We start from the raw sequence: 22175 nt of genomic DNA on the forward strand, positions 1-22175 counted from the left end.
AGAAATATACACAATTTTCTATTTATTTTACTGGATTTTCCAAAACAAATATTATATTCGCTCATGATGTAGAAGGTTAAAAATCATCATTCAACACTTTGTAACTGCATTGTTTCTGTATCTTCGCAAGAATACCTAAAGGGAACCTGTTGGAATGATTTTACTTCTGAAACCAGTAGTATGGCTGTATAGATCCTAGTGTCACAGTAAAAATGATACCTGGATTGTGGTGATCTGATATGCCAGTGCTGAGAAATAAAGCTTTGTAAATTTGCCGGGAAGTGTCTTGTGGGCGACATTGAGGTCACTGACAACCCCAAATGCACTTCCAAGAGAATGTGCATGATATGTTTCTTCCACTGTATGACCATATGCATCCATTTACCGGACCAAGGGAAAAAAAAAGTGTAGTTTTGTCCTCAGTCCGGATGAACTGTGTTTGCGCTGTGGCTACAACTACTGTTCTTTTTCCTTTAACCCTGTGGCTAATGATGGACGTATACCTATACTTCAGTTACATGCTCGAGAATATTCCAGACGTATACTTCCAACATACAAATGTGAGCAGAGTCTAGAGCTGGCCATACACAGTAGATGGGCGTCGGATGGATAAATGTTTCAGTTGACTTTGGCTGACAACCAGCTCGGCCAGCCCTCCCATACATAGCAGCGCTCCCGTGTTCTCCATGAGAGACCGTCTTCTCTCCAGGTGAAGCAAGTGATCAGCAGTCTGAAATAGGACATGCCGACCCACCATCTCCACTGATGATCAGCTGTCCAGGGTCCCCATACAAAGACAGTCGGACAAACCCATTGATAACACTTGGTTTGCCCGATATTAGTGGGGTTAAATGCCGAGCGAGTGTCAGTCAGGGCCGGGGGCCGCCCCCGTGACCAGAACCCGATCGCTGCTGGGGGAGAATAAAGTTCATTTTCTACCCGCAGAGTTCGGCTAATTCTGTGTGCCTGGCGAGTTAATAATACTATTAACCTATAGATTAACCCCATATCTGCAGGTTAATAGCGCTTTTTTCTGGCGACAGGTTTCCTTTAAGAGACCTGTTTACATTACAAACTCGTTACCCACATTCAGAGGTTTCACCCAGCGGAGCCATAACGGTAAGGGTAAGAGGTCGTAGAATTATGCTGACATTTACTTGGCTTTTAGGGTCCTTCATACAAAATCAAATGTCGTGGATTTTGATCTGCTTCACAAAAAAACCCATAAAAATCCGCTTCCTACTAGTGATGAGCGAGTGTCCTCGTTGCTCGGGTTTTCCAGAGCACGCTCGGGTGACCTCCGAGCATTTGTGAGGCTATGTGCACACGTAGGAAAAGAGGTGCAGAATTTTCTGCACAAAATCCGCATCTCCTGGCAGAATCCACAGCCGCGGATTTGCCGCGGTTTTTATGCGGAATTGATTTTGTGTGGATTTTGTGCGGTTTTTGCCACTGCGGAATTGTAACATGGAGGGGTGCAGAAACACTGCAGATCCGCACAAAAGAAGTGAAATGCACTTCTTTGAAATCCGCAGCAATTCCGCACTGATTTTTCCGCACCAATTGCACAGTTCTTTTTTTCCCCATTGAATAACATTGTACTGTACATCACAGTGCGGATCTGCAGAGTTTCTGCGCGGAAAAATCCGCTGCGCATCCGCATCATGTGCACATAGCCTTGGTGTTCGGAGATTTAGTTTACATCACCGCAGCTGAACGATTTACAGCTACTAGCCAGCTTGATTACATGTGGGGATTCCCTAGCAACCAGGCAACCCCCACACGTACTCATCCTGGCTAGTAGCTGTAAAGCATTCAGCTGCCGCAATGAAAACTTAATCCCTAAACACTAAGGAGACCACCCGAGCAACGAGTACACTCGCTCATCACTACTTCCTACTTATTTTAATCCCCTTCTGACCTCGGATGGGATAGTACGTCCGAGGTCAGATCCCCTGCTTTGATGTTGACGATTAGCCGCGACATGTCAGCTGTTTTGAACAGCCGACATGTGAACGCAATAGCGGCGAGTGGAATTGAGATCCACCCGCCGCTATTAACTAGTTAAATGCCGCTGTCAAACGCTGACAGCGGCATTTAACGGCCGCGCGGCCGTCACATGATCGGGGGTCAGCGATGCGTCGGCATAGTAACCAGAGGTCTCCTTGAGACCTCTATGGTTACTGATGCCGGCTTGCTGTGAGCGCCACCTTGTGGTCGGAGCTCATAGCAAGCATGTAATTAAGCTACATAGGAGCGATCTGATGATCCTAGTTCATTTCAACTACAGTATATATATTTTTACTGCGTTTTTTTTTTAAGTGACTTCTCTCTTTTGTCTTGTGGTACTTGTTGTCGGTGTACTTGTGGTACTTGTTGCGCATTTTGCAAATTGGTGCCGAAAGCAGAGTACATTTGTGACAATTTTTCCAAAGTTGAAAATAGTGAATAAAGTAAAAACATCTGGAAACCTTAAACTCAAGCAAACGTATAAAATAGGTTTAAAAAAAAGGCACAAATGGAAAGACTATTTAAAAAAAAGAAAAAGAAGCAAAACAAAACAGGGTAAGGCTCTTTTGTAAGTGTCCATGAGACCTGGAGATTGTGAATACTCCTCTTGTGAGAAGGCGGCAACTTTGGAGGTGCCATAAAACCCGACCAAATACATTTCCCAGACTTCCAATAGTCTGGAAAATGCACGTCGAGCTGAAGTATCAATTGACTACAAATTTCTGGTGTCATCGCTGACGGTGTCCTTCGGAGAAATATACAGCATCTTTATCTCATTCTTTGTCAGGATGAATTGGGAGATTAAGATGGAAGAGGGACATTATGTAGTTCATTGTGATCATTATTATGCAACAAATTTTCTTCCACTTTTGAAGAAAAAGAATTTAATTGTGGAGCTGGAAACAGAAGGACGAAGGAAATTTATATTCCTTCATATGAAATCTCTGCAATATATCCCAAGCTCCAGTGACGGCCATTAGCTTTGCACTATATCAAACATGACGGTATCTGGCTGCAGACAAATTCATATTTCTGAACTCGTTTTAATTATCTCGGGTTTCACTATTTGAATCTCTTTCCCATATACATTTGGCAGAAATTTACTTAAACTCGTATATAATGGCCTGTAGTCCAGATATGGATTAGATGTAGATCCTAAAATCAAATCAATTCAGGCACAATTCTTTTCATCATTAAATCTTACAAAACGATGAATCATCCCCGGAACATTAAAATCATGACCGTATCTGAAAACGTCCAGATTATATTTTGGGGGTCTTAAACAGCACTTCTACCCGACCCAATGACCAGCGGAAACACATAGTTTTATAGGGTGAATAAAGTTTGGTTCTGAAAATGAAAAGTTGTTTAATTTTTATCCCTTGATCAAATGAAATTGGCAGACTGGCATCCATCTGTGCACACAGAGGAGCATTAAAGGGATTGTCCACTTCTTGCCCAACCCCTTCTTAAATGCCAGAGTAAAATGAGAAAAGACTGGTGGTTACAGCAATGCTGGAGCTGGATCTCCTGGCGATTGTGTGCTAGTTATGTCACATGAGCACTGCAGACAATCAGTGGTTGTTGATCAGCTGCAGCAGTATTCCGTCAGAACGGTTGTGTGCTGTAAAGTAACAGTAAAGTCTGCAGCCAGTTAGCGGCCGCTGATTGGCAGCAGGACTTGCGTGACATAACGATGGCACGCGAGTGCCGTCATGCCAGCATTGTCGTTGCTAAATCGGCACCAGTGTGGGATCTGGGTAAAGGCTTTTCTTATTTTACTCAGGAAGCTAGGGCATTTATGAAGGGGCTGACCACGTGTTTACTGTTTAAAGGTGTTGACCGCCTGAACGCTACTCAGCCTGGGGTCCCTCTTGCCTCGGCAACTTCACCCCCATGGCTCTCTGTCTGCCTTCTTTCACTTTCCCCTTGCCCGGGGCATGGCTGCCCGGGCTCTACTCACTAACAGGAAGTCCCTTCACTATATCCTACTGCTCTACACTACACCCACCAGTGATCATCTGCTATATTTGTACCTCTAATTTTAAGGCCCAAATACATATTAAATAACAGTAAGCCAAACATGCTGACTTTGGCGGGACTGGCCTATCATCTAGTGCGTACGGCGGCATCCCAACTGTCCCCCGATAGAGTATGCTAGGGAAGATAAGGATCAGGTAGTATGAATACAATCACCTGAGCCTGTTGCTACCAAATCATTCTGGCAGCAGCTTCCCAACGATTGTTCAACTAACAGTACGTAAAATGTGTAGCCTGCCTTAAGGTACCTACACACTAAACAACTTCACAACGATATCGCTAGCGATCCGTGACGTTGCAGCGTCCTGGCTAGCGATATCGTTGTGTTTGACACGCAGCAGCGATCTGGATCCTGCTGTGATGTCGTTGGTCGGAGCTAGAAGGCCAGCACTTTATTTCGTCGCTGGATCACCCGCTGACATCGCTGAATCGGCGTGTGTGACACCGATTCAGCGATGTCTTCACTTGTAACCAGGGTAAACATTGGGTTACTAAGTGCAGGGCCGCGCTTAGTAACCCGATGTTTACCCTGGTTACCATCGTAAAAGTGAAAAAAACAAACACTATATACTTACCTTCTGCTGTCTGTCCCCGGCGCTCTGCTTCTCTGCACTCCTCCTGCATCCTGTGTCAGCGTCGGCCAGCCGGAAAGCACAGCGGTGACGTCACCACTCTGCTTTCCGGCCGCTGTGCTCACAGTCAGTGCAGGAAAGCAGAGCGCCAGGGACAGACAGCGGAATGTAAGTATGTAGTGTTTGTTTTTTTTACTTTTACGATGGTAACCATGGTAAACATCGGGTTACTAAGCGCGGTCCTGCGCTTAGTAACCCGATGTTTACCCTGGTTACCGGCATCGTTGGTCGCTGGAGAGCTGTCTGTGTGACAGCTCTCCAGCGACCAAACAGCGACGCTGCAGCGATTGACATCGTTGTCGGTATCGCTGCAGCGTCGCTTAGTGTGAAGGTACCTTTACTCCTGGCGGCATGGACCACCAGAAGATCACATACTACGGTTAAAAAGGCTGAATTGTCACCTAAAGCTCTAAAGACTAAATTGGTTACTGTGCCTATAGTACTGTCAAAGATGCCATTTAAATCTATATTCCAACAGCAGCAACAGTGGAAGTACTCAAATGTATATACAAAACAATGATCCCAAACATAAAGCAAAATCTACAGTGGAATGGTTCACAAATAAACGTATCCAGGTATTAGAATGACCAAGTCAAAGTCCAGACCTCAATCCAATCGAGAATCTGTGGAAAGAGCTGAAACTGCTGTTCACAAACGATCTCCATCAAACCTCACTGAGCTCGAGCTGTTTGCCAAGGAAGAATGTGCAAGAACTTCAGTCTCTCGATGTACAAAACTGATAGAGACATTCCCCAAGCGACTTGCAGCTGTAATCGCAGCAAAAGGTGGTGCAACAAAGTATTAAGTTAAAGGGGCCGAATAATATTGCAAGCCCCACTTTTCAGTTTTTGAATTTCCACAAAAATTTAAAATAACCAAAAAATTTCAATCAACTTCACTATTGTGTTCCACTTGTTGTTGATTCTTCACCAAAAATTTACATAGGGTATCTTTATGTTTGAAGCATGTGGGAAAAGGTTGAAAAGTTCCAGGGGGCCAAATACTTTTGTAAGGCACTGTGTGTGTGTGTGTGTGTGTGTGTGTGTGTGTGTGTGTGTGTGTGTGTGTGTGTGTGTGTGTGTATGTATGTATGTACGTATGTAAGTATGTATGTAGCAAGAGTTGTGCGAGTCATTTCCTTGGATAATTCTGGGACAGGAATATAGCTACATCATGTGCTTATGCTTTTCAAAGGCAATTTTTATTGTTATATTTTTGCACTTTATTACGCTAATACTTTTATATACAAGCAAGCCATTATTCTTCTCACTATCCAGTATTGCTATGATTGTGTTCTTTCATTTATATTTTATAGGAAAGTCTAATATTTTTAGATGGATCTGGATACAGCAGCTTATCACAGTCTAAATCTCTTTGGCTTCTGGTAATTATTTGGTACTTATTGGGTGTCTTTAAAAAAATTTTTAATCATTTTCTTTTTTTGTCACTAATATAATTGGTTTTTAGTTCTGTGCATATTTCTTTTGGGCGTCATGTATGTTATTTGGCATGAGGAGAGTAGATAGAACTTAATAGTTCCCCTCTCCACAGGCCATGCACATATATTTTCATTATGCTCACTTACAAAGCGTCGTATTCCACAGCACTTTACAGACATTATCATCACTGTCCCCATTGGGAATAACTATCTACATTCCCTGTCAGGATGTCTTTGAAGTGTGGGAGAAAACCGGTGAACCCGGAGGAAACCCACACAAACACGGGGAGAACATACAAACTCCTTGAACATGTTGTCCTTGATGGGATTTGAACCCGGAACTCCAGTGATGCTATAATATATGGCCAATACTATTACACAATTCTAAAACAATTTCCGAACAAAACACAGTGGCTATATATGTTTGGCACTAGTGGCCAGATAGCACAATATTTTTTGGCCATGTTTGTGCAGGTTGTAGTGTAAGGCTATGTGCACACGTTCAGGATTTCTTGCAGAAATTTTCTGACAAAAAACGGACATTTCTGCCAGAAATCCGCATGCGTTTTTTTCCGGAGCTTTCCCAATGCATTAAATAGCGGGAAAAACACAAAAAATCTGCAAAATTAATGAACATGCTGCTTTTTTTTTTTACTGTGATGTGTTTTTTTCGCGGAAAAAAAAAGCATCATGTGCACAAAAATTGCGGAATGCATTCTAAATGATAGGATGCATATGTATGCGTTTTTTATGCGCTTTTATCGCGTTTTTATAGCGGAAAAACGCGAAAAATCCTGAACGTGTGCACATACCCTAATCCTGTCCCCTCCAAGGGGCAGCAAAGTATAATGTCAGATCTGATTTAAATATTTGATCGTCACAAGGTAAAAATCGGCAAAAGAACTCCAAACCTGCAATGTCCAGTATGTGATTGATTTTCCTTAAATGTCAATATTCTGTACAGTCCTACACTCACTAATGTCAATTAAAGTCAATGGACATTTTCAAGTTTTTACAATAATTAACATTTTCTATTCAATACCATGTGACAAGTGAGTGACATACCATGATTGCCATTTACTCAAGAAACTTCTACTTTTTAGATTGTGTCTCTTTTGTCAATATTCTGCCGTCAGTAGAATAAAGCCTGTCCCCAGCTCTGCACATGATCTGCTAGCCACAGCATAAGCCACAGCATAAATTTGCATCAGCCCTGAAAACAGCCTTAAAGGAAATCTTTAAGCAGGATTTCACGTTCAAAACTATTTATATAGTATATATGTAGCTCTTTCAAAGACAAGTCCAACAATACCTTTACATGACCAGACCTTTCCTCCATTACTGAGAAATCAGTGTTTGAATTGAAGAGGTATGGTAGATCTGAAGCCTCTGTCACTCGAGCTCTATTCTCTGCCCAGTGCTGCTTCCTCCTACTTGACTGACTCCATGCTCCTGAAGTCACACAGCATAGAGGCTGTCCGACAAGCAGGAAGAGGCGGCGCTGGGTGGGGAATAGAGCTGGAGTGACAGAGGCATCGGATCTACAAATAGTTCTAAATCCTCATTTGCAGATCAATTCAAATGCTGATTTCTAAGTAGCCAAGGAATGCACTGCTCATGTAAAGGTATTGCTGGACTTTTCTTTGAGGTTTTAATGAGATGTTATTCCTTATAGGGCTACATGTATACTTAATTGTTAATGATATTGGTTACCTTTCCCAGCATCCTGCCCAAGAAGTAGTAGTGTCTGGCGAAGGAGTCCCCAACGAGCATCTGTGCTGCAGGATTGGGGTACAGCAAACCCTCATTGGTAGTCTTAAAAAAACCCTGGTTAGGGTTAAAGCCAGATTTCAGCAGCTCATTTAAAAATTCCCTAAATATTCCTCCACCATCAATCCCGGCCTCATCCAGACCATGTGTGTTTAGTAAATGGACACGGATTCGCTTCTTGAGATCGGGCTCTGCAAAGACAGATAAGGAAATTGTAATAAAAATATCATATCTACAAAGAACAGCAAAATATCTGCAGCGGACAGTGAAATTCATTAACTTCAGCATCTCATTAAATATGATCTGTGCACTGAACTGTATCTTACTGCTCTGTCATAGGAAGAGGAAACAAATTCATAGCAGTAAAAAGTCCATCACATGACAGATAAAAATGACCAGCAGGTTTGCTAATATTTGCGTCAAGGATATGAATGAAGTCTTATCCAGTATGTCTCTCCTACAAAAATGCAATATGATGTGAGATTTTGCAAGTCAGAGGACGACTAATTGGCAAGAACTGTATAGAAAATCCAAAACTAAAAACAATAATCACACTAGTACCCTTATTTACTAGCAATTTTTCCCTAGCTGCATGCAATTCCTATATAGATCTGCACAAGATTTGTAAAAGCACCATAATATATAGAGTTCTACCTGCATTAAACCAGAAAACCCATTGGACACAATCTCTGTTGGTCCAATTCAACATTAGGAACACAATCGTTGCGATACCAGACTTTACCGACCTTTAATCTTTCCTTTCTCACACGGTGTATGGTTTGGCTCAAATATACCACATATGCATCGGCCCAAGTCCTTCTCCTGCTGAGTGTATGCAAGATTACGAACCTTTGTAACTCCCTTGTTTCTGTAGATACCCGTGTGGTCCATTAGATTTTGGGTGCTTGTAACTCCATTGATTGTGGCTGTAATGATGACAGCACCCCGGCCGGTGGCATCTCTCTGCAGTTCTCAACTAACACTACTCCGGTGGTCTCCGCTACCAATTTGGAGACCTAACAGGGCCAAAGTAGTATCCTACACATATAGGACAGGAGCATTTTCCTTCAACAATGACTCCTTCAACAATGACTCCTTCAACAATGACTCCTTCAACAATGACGCCTTCAACAATGACTCCTTCAGTCCCTTCTCATATCAAACGAGAGCAGAAATCGTAACTATTTTGTCTATTCTGACAGAGTTAAAGAGGACCTATCACCAGTTGTATCATGGTAAACTGGCCATATCATGGAATAGTGGCTGCAGGGCTGAACAAAATGTGGTTTTACTTCTCCTCTCCATTGCGAAGATATTGGCTTGAAAAGTTTAGGTTAGAATTTATAATAAGCCCAACAAGACTTTACAAGGGATTTGCGTCCAGAAGAGTGTTGTTCTTCTTCCCCTACTTGAAGTAGACCAATCATAAGCAGATAGTAACACACAGGGGGAAGAAAGAACACGCCCACAATAGCTTAGAGCAGGCTTTCTCCAGTATGAGACAGGTCATGACAGTCTGCTCTCCTCATTGATCTCACTGCAGAGCAATTACAAGTGCTGGGGCTAGAGCAGAGAGGAGTGTGATTACATACACCTTTCATCTCACAGCAATCAGTGTGGGGGAATGGAAGTACAGCACTGCTGAGATTTGTTTCATTACAAGCACCTCTGCAGCTCCTCTCCCTCAGTGCTGTTAGCTCTGTTATGTCACCTCCTCCATACTGAAAGGGGTGAGATGAAAGTTAAATGGTGTGCGCAATCACATTCATATCTGCTACACTTCTTATTCACAGCACAATGGAATTAATGGTGCAATATAAAATAATAATAATAACAACAATAATAATACTTCAAGCACTTGTAATCACTCTGGAGTGAGAACCGAGAGGTGAGCAGACTGTGTCATTCCATGTTTCACACACAACAAAAAAAAAAGTTTTAAGCTACTGTGGGGGCGTGTTCTTTATTTCCCTGTATGTTGCTGCCTGCTTATGATTGGTCAATCTCATGCATGGGAAGAAGTGAACACTCCCAGTGAAAAATCTCTGGTAACGCCCAGTAGGGCTTACCATAAAATCTAACTTTTAGTTTACAAGCTAATATCATCATTCCATGATGTAGTCAGGTTAACATGCTCAGACTCTAAGTATGTGGGGATAAAACAGCTAAGATTGGTGCTCTGGTTTGCTAGAAGAAGGAACATGGCAAGAACTGAAGGAATCTTTGATGCAGGAAAATGCTTGTTTACAAAAGGCAAAGGATATTGCTTTGGTCCTGGCAGGCTTCCATACTGGCAGGTGACATCACAGGAGTAGCGCTAGTTGTAAACTACATAGAGACGCCATCAGTCACTGCGCTCCGCCACATTCAGTGGAGTTATAAGTATCCAAAAACTAATGGACAATCCAGATATATACAGAAACAAGGGACTTACATGGGTTCACAACCTTCAATGTGCTCAGCAGGGCGAAGACTCAATGTCAGGGCATATGTACTATAGGAGACTAAAAGCATACGTGCGAAAAAGCTTCAGAGCTAAGGGCTTGGTAGTGGCTAAGTGCGGTGTCGCAACAATTGTGCCCCTAATGTTGAACTGGATCAACATAGACTGCTGGGTGAAGTCCAATGGGTTGTAGTTAGTGGTTTAGACCAGATATAATTTTACTATGGTGCTTTTCTGTGACACAGAAAAAATCCCCCGGATTGAAAATCAATATAGTGTTCATTTCTTGGTGTTAGCATTTTACGTAACGCTGTCCTTCTGAAGGCTCTCAACCCTTACAAGTGAGTTTTAGATCCTTCCTTCACCGTCTGCAAATGCAAACACTTTATAATCTACCACATATGTGTTCCCATAAAGCTCCCATAAAGCCAGGATATAATAAATGTCCCATATGAATGACAAACACGTTGCAGGAGAAAGGGTTGGGGAGCCTCCATCCACCATCCCTGCAGAAAGGAGAGGAACCGTCTGCCTCCTTCCATCATCCGCTTTTTCAGTGGTGATGCAGTGGGGGCTGCTCGGACGCCACACTGGAAGGTGCCTCTGTACAGCCGAGGGTAAAACCTGGTGGACAGGGCTGAATGTCCGGCAATAGGCCTGGCTGCAGAAGAGGATACTGAAGGTGAAACTCCAGTGCTCGTCTGATAAGGGAGGGGGGAGATCGGTGCCCTTGAAGGGGCCCGTCGCCCCTAAAATCAGCTCAGGCAGTGGCTTCCCACATCGCAGGAGAGGATACGGAGAGGTGAAACTCCCGTGCTCGCCTGTTGTTGGTTCGAGGAGATCGGAACATGAAAGAATCCGTCGCCCCATTCGACCGTAGTAAAAAGTAAAAAACGGTAAAAAAGAGTTCTTTGGGTCTGCATAGCAGACCCGTCCGTGTGCCTCCTACGGACACTAAGCAAGAACTGGTTAGCTGGGAGCCAGCAGGAGGGTGTATACTGCAGGGGAGGAGCTGACTTTTTTTGTATTACTTAGTGTCAGCCTCCTGGTGGCAGCAGCATACACCCACGGTCTGTGTCCCCCAATGAGGCGAAGGAGAAATATCATATATTAAGTTAGATGAATCTAAAAGGATGATTACTAATTAATAGCAAAAGAGGAATAACATTATTAAATGTACATATGTGAATATGTTCACTACTAAATGCAATACTTCGGGATATTGTTATAGTCCCCTCTGAACTGTAAAGTACTGAGGAATATGTTGGCACTATAGAAATAAAATGTTTGTATTATAAATATTATTATTATTATTATTATAGTAAGGTATGTATGGGTCAGATCTTGACACTCGCCCACTAAAACTACTTTGATCTAGAGTAAAGGTACCGTCACACTGAACGATATCGTTAACGATATCGTTGCTTTTTGTGACGTAGCAACGATATCGTTAACTATATCGTTATGTGTGACAGCGACCAACGATCAGGCCCCTGCTGGGAGATCGTTGGTCGCTGGGGAAAGTCCAGCACTTTATTTTGTTGCTGGATCTCCCGCTGACATCGCTGAATCGGCGTGTGTGACACCGATTCAGCGATGTCGTCACTGGTAACCAGGGTAAACATCGGGTTACTAAGCGCAGGGCCGCGCTTAGTAACCCGATGTTTACCCTGGTTACCGTTGTAAATGTAAAAAAACAAACACTACATACTTACATTCCTGGTGTCTGGTCATGTCCCTCGCCTTCAGCGTCCCGCACTGACTGGTGAGCGCCGGCCAGCCGTAAAGCACAGCGGTGACGTCACCGCTGTACTTTACGGCCGGCGCTCAGTCAGTGCTGGAAGCTGAAGGCGAGGGACATGACCAGACACCGGGAATGTAAGTATGTAGTGTTTGTTTTTTTACATTTACAACGGTAACCAGGGTAAACATCGGGTTACTAAGCGCGGCCCTGCGCTTAGTAACCCGATGTTTACCCTGGTTACCGGGGACCTCGGGATCGTTGGTCGCCGGAGAGCGGTCTGTGTGACAGCTCTCCAGCGACCAAACAGCGATGCTGCAGCGATCGACATCGTTGTCGGTATCGCTGCAGCGTCGCTTAGTGTGACGGTACCTTTAGCAGGAAAGGATTGATTTCTTTTATCCATTTTTATTTAACCCTAGATATTTCTGGCTGCGTAGATAAATCTATGTCTAGACAACAATGCCAATTTTTTTGTGAAAGAGAATCATCAAGAGTTGAAGCCCTCCAAACAGTACATAATTTCAGCAGCACCAGCTATCAGGTGTGTTGGAGTTACATAGAATCAGCTCATCCACTTGCCAACAGCCTTAAAGGAACTTTCCACTCTGGCAATGAAAACTTTACATTTGCCATGTATAATCACCCCTCCTGGAAACCTATGTTTGCTTCCCGCTGCCTTCTCCACCGAGACCGACGCATTCTAGACCTTCTGCTTCAAAGATGGCAGCTGCAGTGGCGCAGATAGCAGTGGTAAGTCAGCACCTCCAAAGTACAGGATGGCGTAGTTCATACTCAGTGTGGCAGCCATCGTGGATGCCAAAGGATCACAACGCCAGTCTCAGTGAAAGACACAGTGAGGCAGTCGTAGGGCACCAGGTAGGGGGACCATGCAGGAGAAATGTTTAGCCACTTTTCAGGCCAAGGCTGGAGGGTTGCTTTTACGAGAGAAGCAATAAATCAGAAATAACCCTATTACTGACCATTCTCAGGAGATAGTTTATCATACGCATCCTCATATATGTAGTTCCTCCTAATGGTGACATTGATGCCATCTAAAAATGGCCCATCTCCTTGTACTTCTTGCTTGTCCGCATAGATGAGTCTTTGGAAGATCTAGAAATGATGAACATTAGATGGATCATTTGTGAAGCACAGTCTTTAATTGGCAGGTTATAATGAGTAGAGGGATAAATTGACATTTTCCAAGGAGAGGAATAGATTCACATCTTCTATGAAGAACCTGCTAACAAACTGTTGGAAAACGTTTTGCGACCTTACTACACATATAACTTAATTCTCCTTGGAACATTACAACATTTAGCACTATGCAAGACATTGTTCACACAGGCATTTTTGCCACTTTTTATTTTGCTACTGCCAAAACATTGGAATCTACAGAGCTAGTCCAGAACTACTGCATCCATCAGGACTCAATGATACAAGTCCAGCATTTTGGCTATAGCTCATTTATAAGTGGTAGCCTTCACTCTGGCTGGGTTCACACTGCGTTGTGTGAACCCGTTTAACGGACTACGTTACACCGCGGCATAACGCGGTGTAGCGCAGTCCGTTAATGCCGCCATTACTTGCAATGGCGAACGCATCGCTAGCACACGCCCACAATGGGAGTGTGCTAGCGATGAGCCGTCATTGACGGACCCGAGACGTGGGCTGCAGCGTTTCCGGGGCCATCACTGCTAGCGCAGATGGAGCTAGCAGATGCTCCATCTGCGCTAGCGCAGTGCCAAAGTCGGCACTTGCATTAGTGCAGTCCATTTAACGGATTTGTTGAATGGACTGCACAACGCAAGTGTGAACCTAGCCTAAGGTGACCATACAACTTGAATACCTGTTATTCATCCCACAGCTTTTCCTCCTGGCCCATTTTACACATGCATGCTCCATTCAGCCAAGAATGCATGTGTTTTCAATGCAGCAAGGCTACTGGAGACACCTCTGGCCATAGCTTATCTTCCCAGAGTACAAATTGATTGGGTGATGACATACAACATTGCCTTGAGGTCCACTTAACTTTTGTGGTGGACAGCGTTAAATACCCCCAGGTCTGCAACATATTTGCCGATCAGTGGTTGTTTAATAGTCTGCACTTCAGATATGCAGTGAACGATCCATAATAGAACAGTCGGTGTGCAGAAAATATCATTGTTCTCGGCAGCGCAGGTCCTGTTTACACAGGATGATGTGCTGTCGAGAAAGATGATCTTTTGTGCAAACCAAAAATAGAGTCTCCCAACGAATGAGTGTTTTGCATGTCTGAGTGAACGACAACCGTGAATTGAGGGTTCCTTGGAACACTCGCACATGATAGTAGTGCAGTGTAAATGCACCTTAATCCTTCTTTCCCTCCCCTGACATCATGCTGTTATATTTTGTAACAATGGTCTCAACAGAGTTCTTTCCGACAGGATTTTCCAACTTCTCTCCAATATGAATTGTGGAATATAGGAACAAGAGATCACATCGCAGTGTTGACCCTAAATGCGAGAAGTATTTCCCAATACCATGGTCTGTGCTAGACTCATATGATCATTACGTGTAACGTTCGGTGACCCAGGAAATAAGACTGGAATTCTAACAAATTATATAAAATAGGACACTTACCTTTACTCTTTCTTCAAAAGGAACTACAAAGGGAAGTTCAGTCAATATTGCTAATTGCCTCTCTTCAGAAACAGACAAGGGTGCTGGCTCCATACCCACTGCAATGGAAGGAGATAAAGATGATATCATGTTCAAGTGCAACAACGTCAATAGCCTGAAAGCCATTGTCTCAAGACGACAATGTGATATGTCAGCGGAGCCAAGTTCCCGGCTTTGTACTCAATATGGTTCTAGAGAGAAGACACAGTTGGACTATCGGCACATGCTCTGTTTTAGGCTGCATTCACATAGCCATAAGTTATGGCCTGAGATATGTGAATTGACCACGGGTCTCTTGATTGAGCTCAGCAAACTCATAGGCAACTATGAGGCTTCCAAGATGGGGTCAGGAGATCTGCAGCCCGTCCATGCAACACAGCCCGTAAACCAGGCCATGACACACGGGTGCATGAATCTGGTTTTCATTATAAAATTAAAAAAAGAAGAATGAAAATTTCTACTATTGGACCGCCCACAGACTATGAAAATCCGGGTGGTCCATGTTCTACTCTGCAGTGACTCTCTAAAGGTACCTTCGCACTGAACAACTTAACAACGATATCGCTAGCGATCCGTGACGTTGCAGCGTCCTGGCTAGCGATATCGTTGTGTTTGACACGCTGCAGCGATCTGGATCCTGCTGTGATGTCGTTGGTCGGAGCTGAAAGTCCAGAACTTTATTTCGTCGCTGGATCTCCCGCAGACATCGCTGAATCGGCGTGTGTGACGCCGATTCAGCGATGTCTTCACTGGTAACCAGGGTAAACATCGGGTTACTAAGCGCAGGGCCGCGCTTAGTAACCCGATGTTTACCCTGGTTACCATTGTAAATGTAAAAAAAACCAAACACTACATAATTACATTCCGGTGTCTGTCCCCTCGCCATCAGCTTCCCGCACTGACTGTGAGCGCCGGCCGGCCGTAAAGCACAGCAGTGACGTCACCGCTCTGCTTTACGGCCGGCCGGCGCTGAGACAGTGCAGGGAAGCTGAGGCCGGGTGACAGACACCGGAATGTAAGTATGTAGTGTTTGTTTTTTTAACTTTTACAATGGTAACCAGGGTAAACATCGGGTTACTAAGCACGGCCCTGCGCTTAGTAACCCGATGTTTACTCTGGTTACCAGGGGACTTCGGCATCGTTGGTCGCTGGAGAGCTGTCTGTGTGACAGCTCTCCAGCAACCACACAAGGACTTTCCAATGATCACGGCCAGGTCGTATCGCTGGTTGTGATCGTTGGAAAGTTGCTGAGTGTGACGGTACCTTTAGGCTATGTTCACACTTTTTTATGCATTTTTTTTCCCCAGCGACCACACAACGACTAAACAGCGACGCTGCAGCGATCGGCATCGTTGCCTATATCGCTGCAGCGTTGCTTAATGTGACGGTACCTTAATACGTAACTGCATAGTAGAGCAGCTGCAGGAGAGGTGAACCAGATATCAGACAGAGCTGAACGCAGATCCCAATAGATAAGGCAGAGACAGTTTCATTACCATCTCTGCCTTCTCTATCCCTGTGTACATAGTGCTGAACAAGCGCCTTGTGTGCAGAATAGGAAGGGCTGTCAGGTCTTCGTCCTGTGATCGCTGGGTGTAGAGAGTAGGACCTCTAGGACCCTGGGAGACCAGTCGAAGAATTTCCCCTGTAACTGGGACTAATATACCAGCACTATTTACAGCTACAATTAAATTAAAGATTAAAAAAAGTCTTTAAATGCTCCCCTGAAGTGCTTAGAAAATAAATAAAAAAATAAGTATAAAAAAAGGGGAAAAAAAAGTGTTGGTGTAAGGCGTAGGCGGCTATTTTAATGTAATACAGTGATTAACTCCATAGGCAAAATGATTGTGATTTGCTAATGAAGTGTATTTAGGAATTTATTCATATTGACCTTTTCTTCTTTCTTGCTTTTATTTTTTTACTATTCTTAGGCTATGTACACACGTCCGGAATTGCCACAGAAATTTCCGCGGCAATTCCGCAACTGTGCTGTGGGTAAAACGCGCATGCGGAATTGGCAAATGTTTTCCCGCCAAACACTAGCGTTTTCCAAGCATAGTTGACAGGTTGGTCACACTTGTCAAACATAGCGTTTGACAAGTGTGACCAACTTTTTACTATTGATGCTGCCGATGCAGCATCAATAGTAAAAAGATATAATGTTAAAAATAAAAAAAATAATAAATCGTGATATTCTCACCATACGGCGTCCCTCGCAGCATTCCCGTTCCTCGCGTTGCTCCTGGCAGCTTCCGTTCCCAGTAATGCCCCCAGATGACGTAGCTGTCTCGCGAGACCGCTAGGTCATGACAGGTCATTGCCACAAAGCATCCCTGGGAACGGAAGCATAGTGAGGAGTGGGAAGGCTGCTGGGGACGCTGGAAGGTGAGAATATCACGATTTTTTATTTTAATTCTTTTTTTTTTTTTTTACAGGTATATGGTTCCCAGGGCCTGGAGGAGAGTCTCCTCTCCTCCACCCTGGGTACCAACCGCACATGATCAGCTTACTTCCCGCATGGTGGGCATAGCCCCATGCGGGAAGTCAGAGGATCAATGCATTCCTATGTGTGCAGAATCCCCGCGATTCCGCACAAAGAATGAACATGCTGCGTTTTTTTCCGGAATGCGATTCCACCATGGAAAAAAAACGCAACATGTTCACAAAAATTGCCGATTGCATTCTAATAATAGGATGCGTAATGTATGCGTTTTTTTGCGGTTTTATCAAGCTTTTATAGTGAAAAACCGCGAAAAATCCTGAACGTGTGTACACAGCCTTAGGCTGCAGGGGACGCCGGAAGGTGAGAATATCACGATTTTTTTTTTTTATTATTATTTTTAACATTCTATCTTTTTACCATTGATGCTGCATCAATAGTAAAAAGTTGGTCACACTTGTCAAACACTATGTTTGACAACCGTGACCAACCTGTCAATCAGTTTTCCAAGCGATGCTACAGATCTCTTGTAAAACGCTAGTGTTTAGCGGGAAAACGCATGCCAATTCCGCATGCGTTTTACCCGCAGCACAGTCGCGGAATTGCTGCGAAAATTTCCGCGGCAATTCCGGACGTGTGCACATAGCCTAAGACAGATCCTTTTGATTAAAGAAAACAGAGGTGCCCTATAGCGTCCCTTTACTATCTCTGAGTATTGCCAGCAGTAACTGTGCAAGGGTTAATGCATGTATACACAAAACTGCAAAGGTAAGCCTCAATTAGAAAGCTGGAGCTCAATTACTCCGGTCAATTAGTCACGCTGATCTACATTTCACCATCAAGATCTCAATATGTGGAGAGAATGATGGTCAGAAGATGTCAATACACACAGCATTAGAAGGGCCGGGTATGCCACTTAGCAGAATGAGGGGTCACGAGTAAATACGACCAGCTGTTCTTATGCTCCACTTTCCAAATCAGCGTCTGCTGGCAGCCGAACCAAGCACACAACCTTATTTGTTCCTTGGTGCTTTATAGCCTAAATCAGCACAAAGTATAGAGTACTGAGCAACACAGGGCAACAAAACCACATGAATGTAAGGATCTAATGGTCAGAAGACAAATGACAAATCTACATGATCTCCACAATGAGCCCAGGACATTAATCAGGGCAGAGATCGCCCCTGGGGGACCACGTCTCTCATCTGGTTGATCTGTAGGGGTATCCCAGGTCACATACATCAGCCCACCTCTGCACTCTCCTTCCTTACTGATCTACATTAACATTTAGGTTTCCTAAATCCTAGGCCAAACTCACAAGGGTGCAGATCTATGATCCTGTATGTAGGGACCTTATTTACCTGGAAAATAGCACATCACATGCTGCAAAATGCCCATTCCACAAAACCCTGGCTACAGAATGAATCTAACTCAGCCAATCGCTGAGCATCATTACCTGCGCGTCAACATGGGACGTGTGGGAGACCCCCGAGCCGCAGAATGGAAGCAGGGAGGGAGCAATGAGCAATGCTTCTTATATTTGTGTAACCTCCTTTAACCCCTTCATGACCTTGGGATTTTTCGTTTTTCCGTGTTCGTTTTTCACTCCCCTCCTTCCCAGAGCCATAACTTTTTTATTTTTCTGTCAATTTGGCCATGTGAGGGCTTATTTTTTGCGGGACGAGTTGTACTTTTGAACGACATCATTGGTTTTAGCATGTCGTGTACTAGAAAACGGGAAAAAAATTCCAAGTGCGGTGAAATTGCAAAAAAAGTGCAATCCCACACTTGTTTTTTGTTTGGCTTTTTTGCTAGGTTCACTAAATGCTAAAACTAACCTGCCATTATGATTCTCCAGGTCAGTACGAGTTCGTAGACACCTAACATGACTAGGTTATTTTTTATCTAAGTGGTGAAAAAAAATTCCAAACTTTGCTAAAAAAAAAAAAAAAAAAAAAAAAACGGCGCCATTTTCCAATACCCGTAGCGTCTCCATTTTTCGTGATCTGGGGTCGGTTGAGGGCTTATTTTTTGCGTGCCAAGATGACGTTTTTAATGATAGCATTTTGGTGCAGATACGTTCTTTTGATCGCCCGTTATTGCATTTTAATGCAATGTCGCGGCGACCAAAAAAACGTAATTCTGGCGTTTTGAATTTTTTTCCCGCTACGCCGTTTAGCGATCAGGTTAATGCTTTTTTTTAGTTGATAGATCGGCGATACCAAATATGTGTAGATTTTATATATTTTTTAATGATTTATTTTGATTGGGGCGAAAGGGGGGCGATTTAAACTTTTATATATTTTTTATTTTTTTAACATTTTTTTCTTACTTTTGCCATGCTTCAATAGCCTCCATGGGAGGCTAGAAGCAGGCACAACGCGATCAGCTCTGCTACATAGCAGCAATCTGCTGATCACTGCTATGTAGCAGAAATGCAGGTGTGCTATGAGCGCCGACCACAGGGTGGCGCTCACAGCCACCGGCGTTCAGTAACCATAGAGGTCTCAAGGACCTCTATGGTTACAATGGAGACGCATCGCCGACCCCCGATCATGTGACGGGGGTCGGCGATGACGTCATTTCCGGCCGCCCGGCCAGATGCGGTAGTTAAATGCCGCTGTCTGCGTTTGACAGCGGCATTTAACTAGTTAATAGGTGCGGGCAGATCGCGATTCTGCCCGCGCCTATTACGGGCACATGTCAGCTGTTCAAAACAGCTGACATGTCCCGGCTTTGATGCGGGCTCACCGCGGAGCCCTGCATCAAAGCAGGGGATCTGACCTTGGACGTACTATCCCGTCCAAGGTCAGATAGGGGTTAAAGGTACTGTCACACTAAACGATATCGCTAGCGATCCGTGACGTTGCAGCGTCCTGGCTAGCGATATCGTTCAGTTTGACACACAGCAGTGATCAGAATCCTGCTGTGATGTCGTTGGTCGCTGCAGAAAGTCCAGCACTTTTTTTGGTCGCTGGACTCCCTGCAGACATCGCTGAATCGGCGTGTGAGACACCGATTCAGCGATGTCTTCACTGGTAACCAGGGTAAACATCGGGTTACTAAGCGCAGGGCCGCACTTAGTAACCCGATGTTTACCCTGGTTACCGGCAATGTTGGTAGCTGGAGAGCGGTCTGTGTGACAGCTCTCCAGCGACCAAACAGCGACGCTGCAGCGATCCGGATCGTTGTCGGTATCGCTGCAGCGTCGCTCAGTGTGACGGTACCTTAAGACACTGAAACCCCGATAATAGAAATGTAATAAAACTAATTATCTTAAATGTATGAAAGTGAAAGACAAAGATAACACACACAATAATAACGGGATATCGCAGGTAGGTTGAAAAGAAGCAGGAACACCTAGTAGATATCTTTTAAAAGAAGTCACGTGCGTCCCCTGGATGAAGCATTTCTTGCGAAACACGAGTTGGTTGCAATGGGATTCTACTGTAGTTGCCTGCCCTAGTCTTGCCTGGCACTAGTACATTTGGCTATTTATCATTATTCTCTTGGTTTTAATTGTGATCGCTTTCAGTACCCACTGTCATCGCTAGGTACGTATGCGTCTTTTTAAGGTGGCTTCCTATACTGATTGTGCCTTACTTCCTGACTATGTTGATTGCGTATATATACATGACAGCTATATACTTGCTTTAATTGTTGTTCACACACACTATATATATATATATATATATATATATATATATATATATATATATATATATATATACACATTTACACACATATATACACACCCTTGAACTCATATTTTAATATATTATGGTCAATTATTACCTACTACTTATGAGTAAGGCTACCTCTTAGGTCTGCTATAAGACATCTGCTAGGTGTCCCTGCTTCTTTTTATCCTACCTGTGATGCATGTCCCATTACCATTATGTGTGCTATCTTTGTGTTGCAGTTTTGTACATTTAATACAATGACATTATTTTGGCTTCCATTTCTATTATCGGGGTTTCTTGCTTGCAGTGTATATAAGCCTTACTATATGGATTGTCACAATAGGTGTTTACTCCTCTAAAGGTACCTTCACACATAACGATATTGTTAACGATATCGTTGCTTTTTGTGACGTAGCAACGATATCGTTAATGAAATCGTTATGTGTGACAGCGACCAACGATCAGGCCCCTGCTGGGAGATCGTTGGTCGCTGAATAAAGTCCAGAACTTTATTTCGTCGCTGGACTCCTCCTGACATCGCTGGATCGGCGTGTGTGACACCAATCCAGCGATGTCTTCACTGGTAACCAGGGTAAACATCGGGTAACTAAGCGCAGGGCCGCGCTTAGTAACCCGATGTTTACCCTGGTTACCATCCTAAAAGTAAAAAAAAACAAACACTATATACTTACCTTCTGCTGTCTGTCTGGCTGTGAGCGTCGGTCAGCCGGAAAGCAGAGTGGTGACGTCACCGCTCTGCTTTCCGGCCGCTGCGCTCACAGCCAGTACAGGAGGAGTGCAGAGCACAGCGCTGGAGGACAGACGGCTGTAGGTAAGTATGTAGCGTTTGTTTTTTTTTACTTTTAGGATGGTAACCAGGGTAAACATCGGGTTACTAAGCGCGGCCCTGCGCTTAGTTACCCGATGTTTACCCTGGTTACCGGAATCGTTGGTCGCTGGAGAGCTGTCTGTGTGACAGCTCTCCAGCGACCAAACAGCGACGCTGCAGCGATCCGGATCGTTGTCGGTATCGCTGCAGCGTCGCTTAATGTGAAGGGGCCTTTAGACATTGCTATAAACGTTACCTGCCAGACAACCTGTTTAATTTCAATGAAGAAATAGGTAGCAGCCCTGTTTTATGGGCTCTGGCGTGTGGCTGACAATGTCATGGGTGACTCTTTGTACTACAGGAAATTTACAAGTTGATGTTGCAACTAAGTGGACAATACTTAAAAGGAAATCTGACACTAAAGGTACAGTCACACTCCGCAACTTTACAACGAGAACGACAACGAATCGTGACGTTGCAGCGTC

At 44.0% G+C, this 22175-nt stretch overlaps 1 protein-coding gene across 3 annotated transcripts in view; it reads right to left on the bottom strand.

Annotated features, from left to right (window-relative positions):
* The window catches only part of UBE3C (ubiquitin protein ligase E3C), a 146125-nt gene that overhangs the window by 50221 nt on the left and 73729 nt on the right, over positions 1 to 22175 (bottom strand). For all 3 annotated transcript variants that reach the window (XM_069729725.1, XM_069729723.1, XM_069729724.1), the window contains exons 17-19: positions 14700 to 14797; positions 13058 to 13190; positions 7834 to 8081 (exon numbers count right to left, since the gene is read on the bottom strand). In XM_069729725.1, coding sequence (XP_069585826.1) covers positions 7834 to 8081; positions 13058 to 13190; positions 14700 to 14797 — 479 coding nt within the window. The remainder of the gene's footprint in view (positions 1 to 7833; positions 8082 to 13057; positions 13191 to 14699; positions 14798 to 22175) is intronic.

The sequence above is a fragment of the Ranitomeya imitator genome, chromosome 6 (assembly GCF_032444005.1).
Source record: "Ranitomeya imitator isolate aRanImi1 chromosome 6, aRanImi1.pri, whole genome shotgun sequence".
Classification (NCBI taxonomy): domain Eukaryota; kingdom Metazoa; phylum Chordata; class Amphibia; order Anura; family Dendrobatidae; genus Ranitomeya; species Ranitomeya imitator.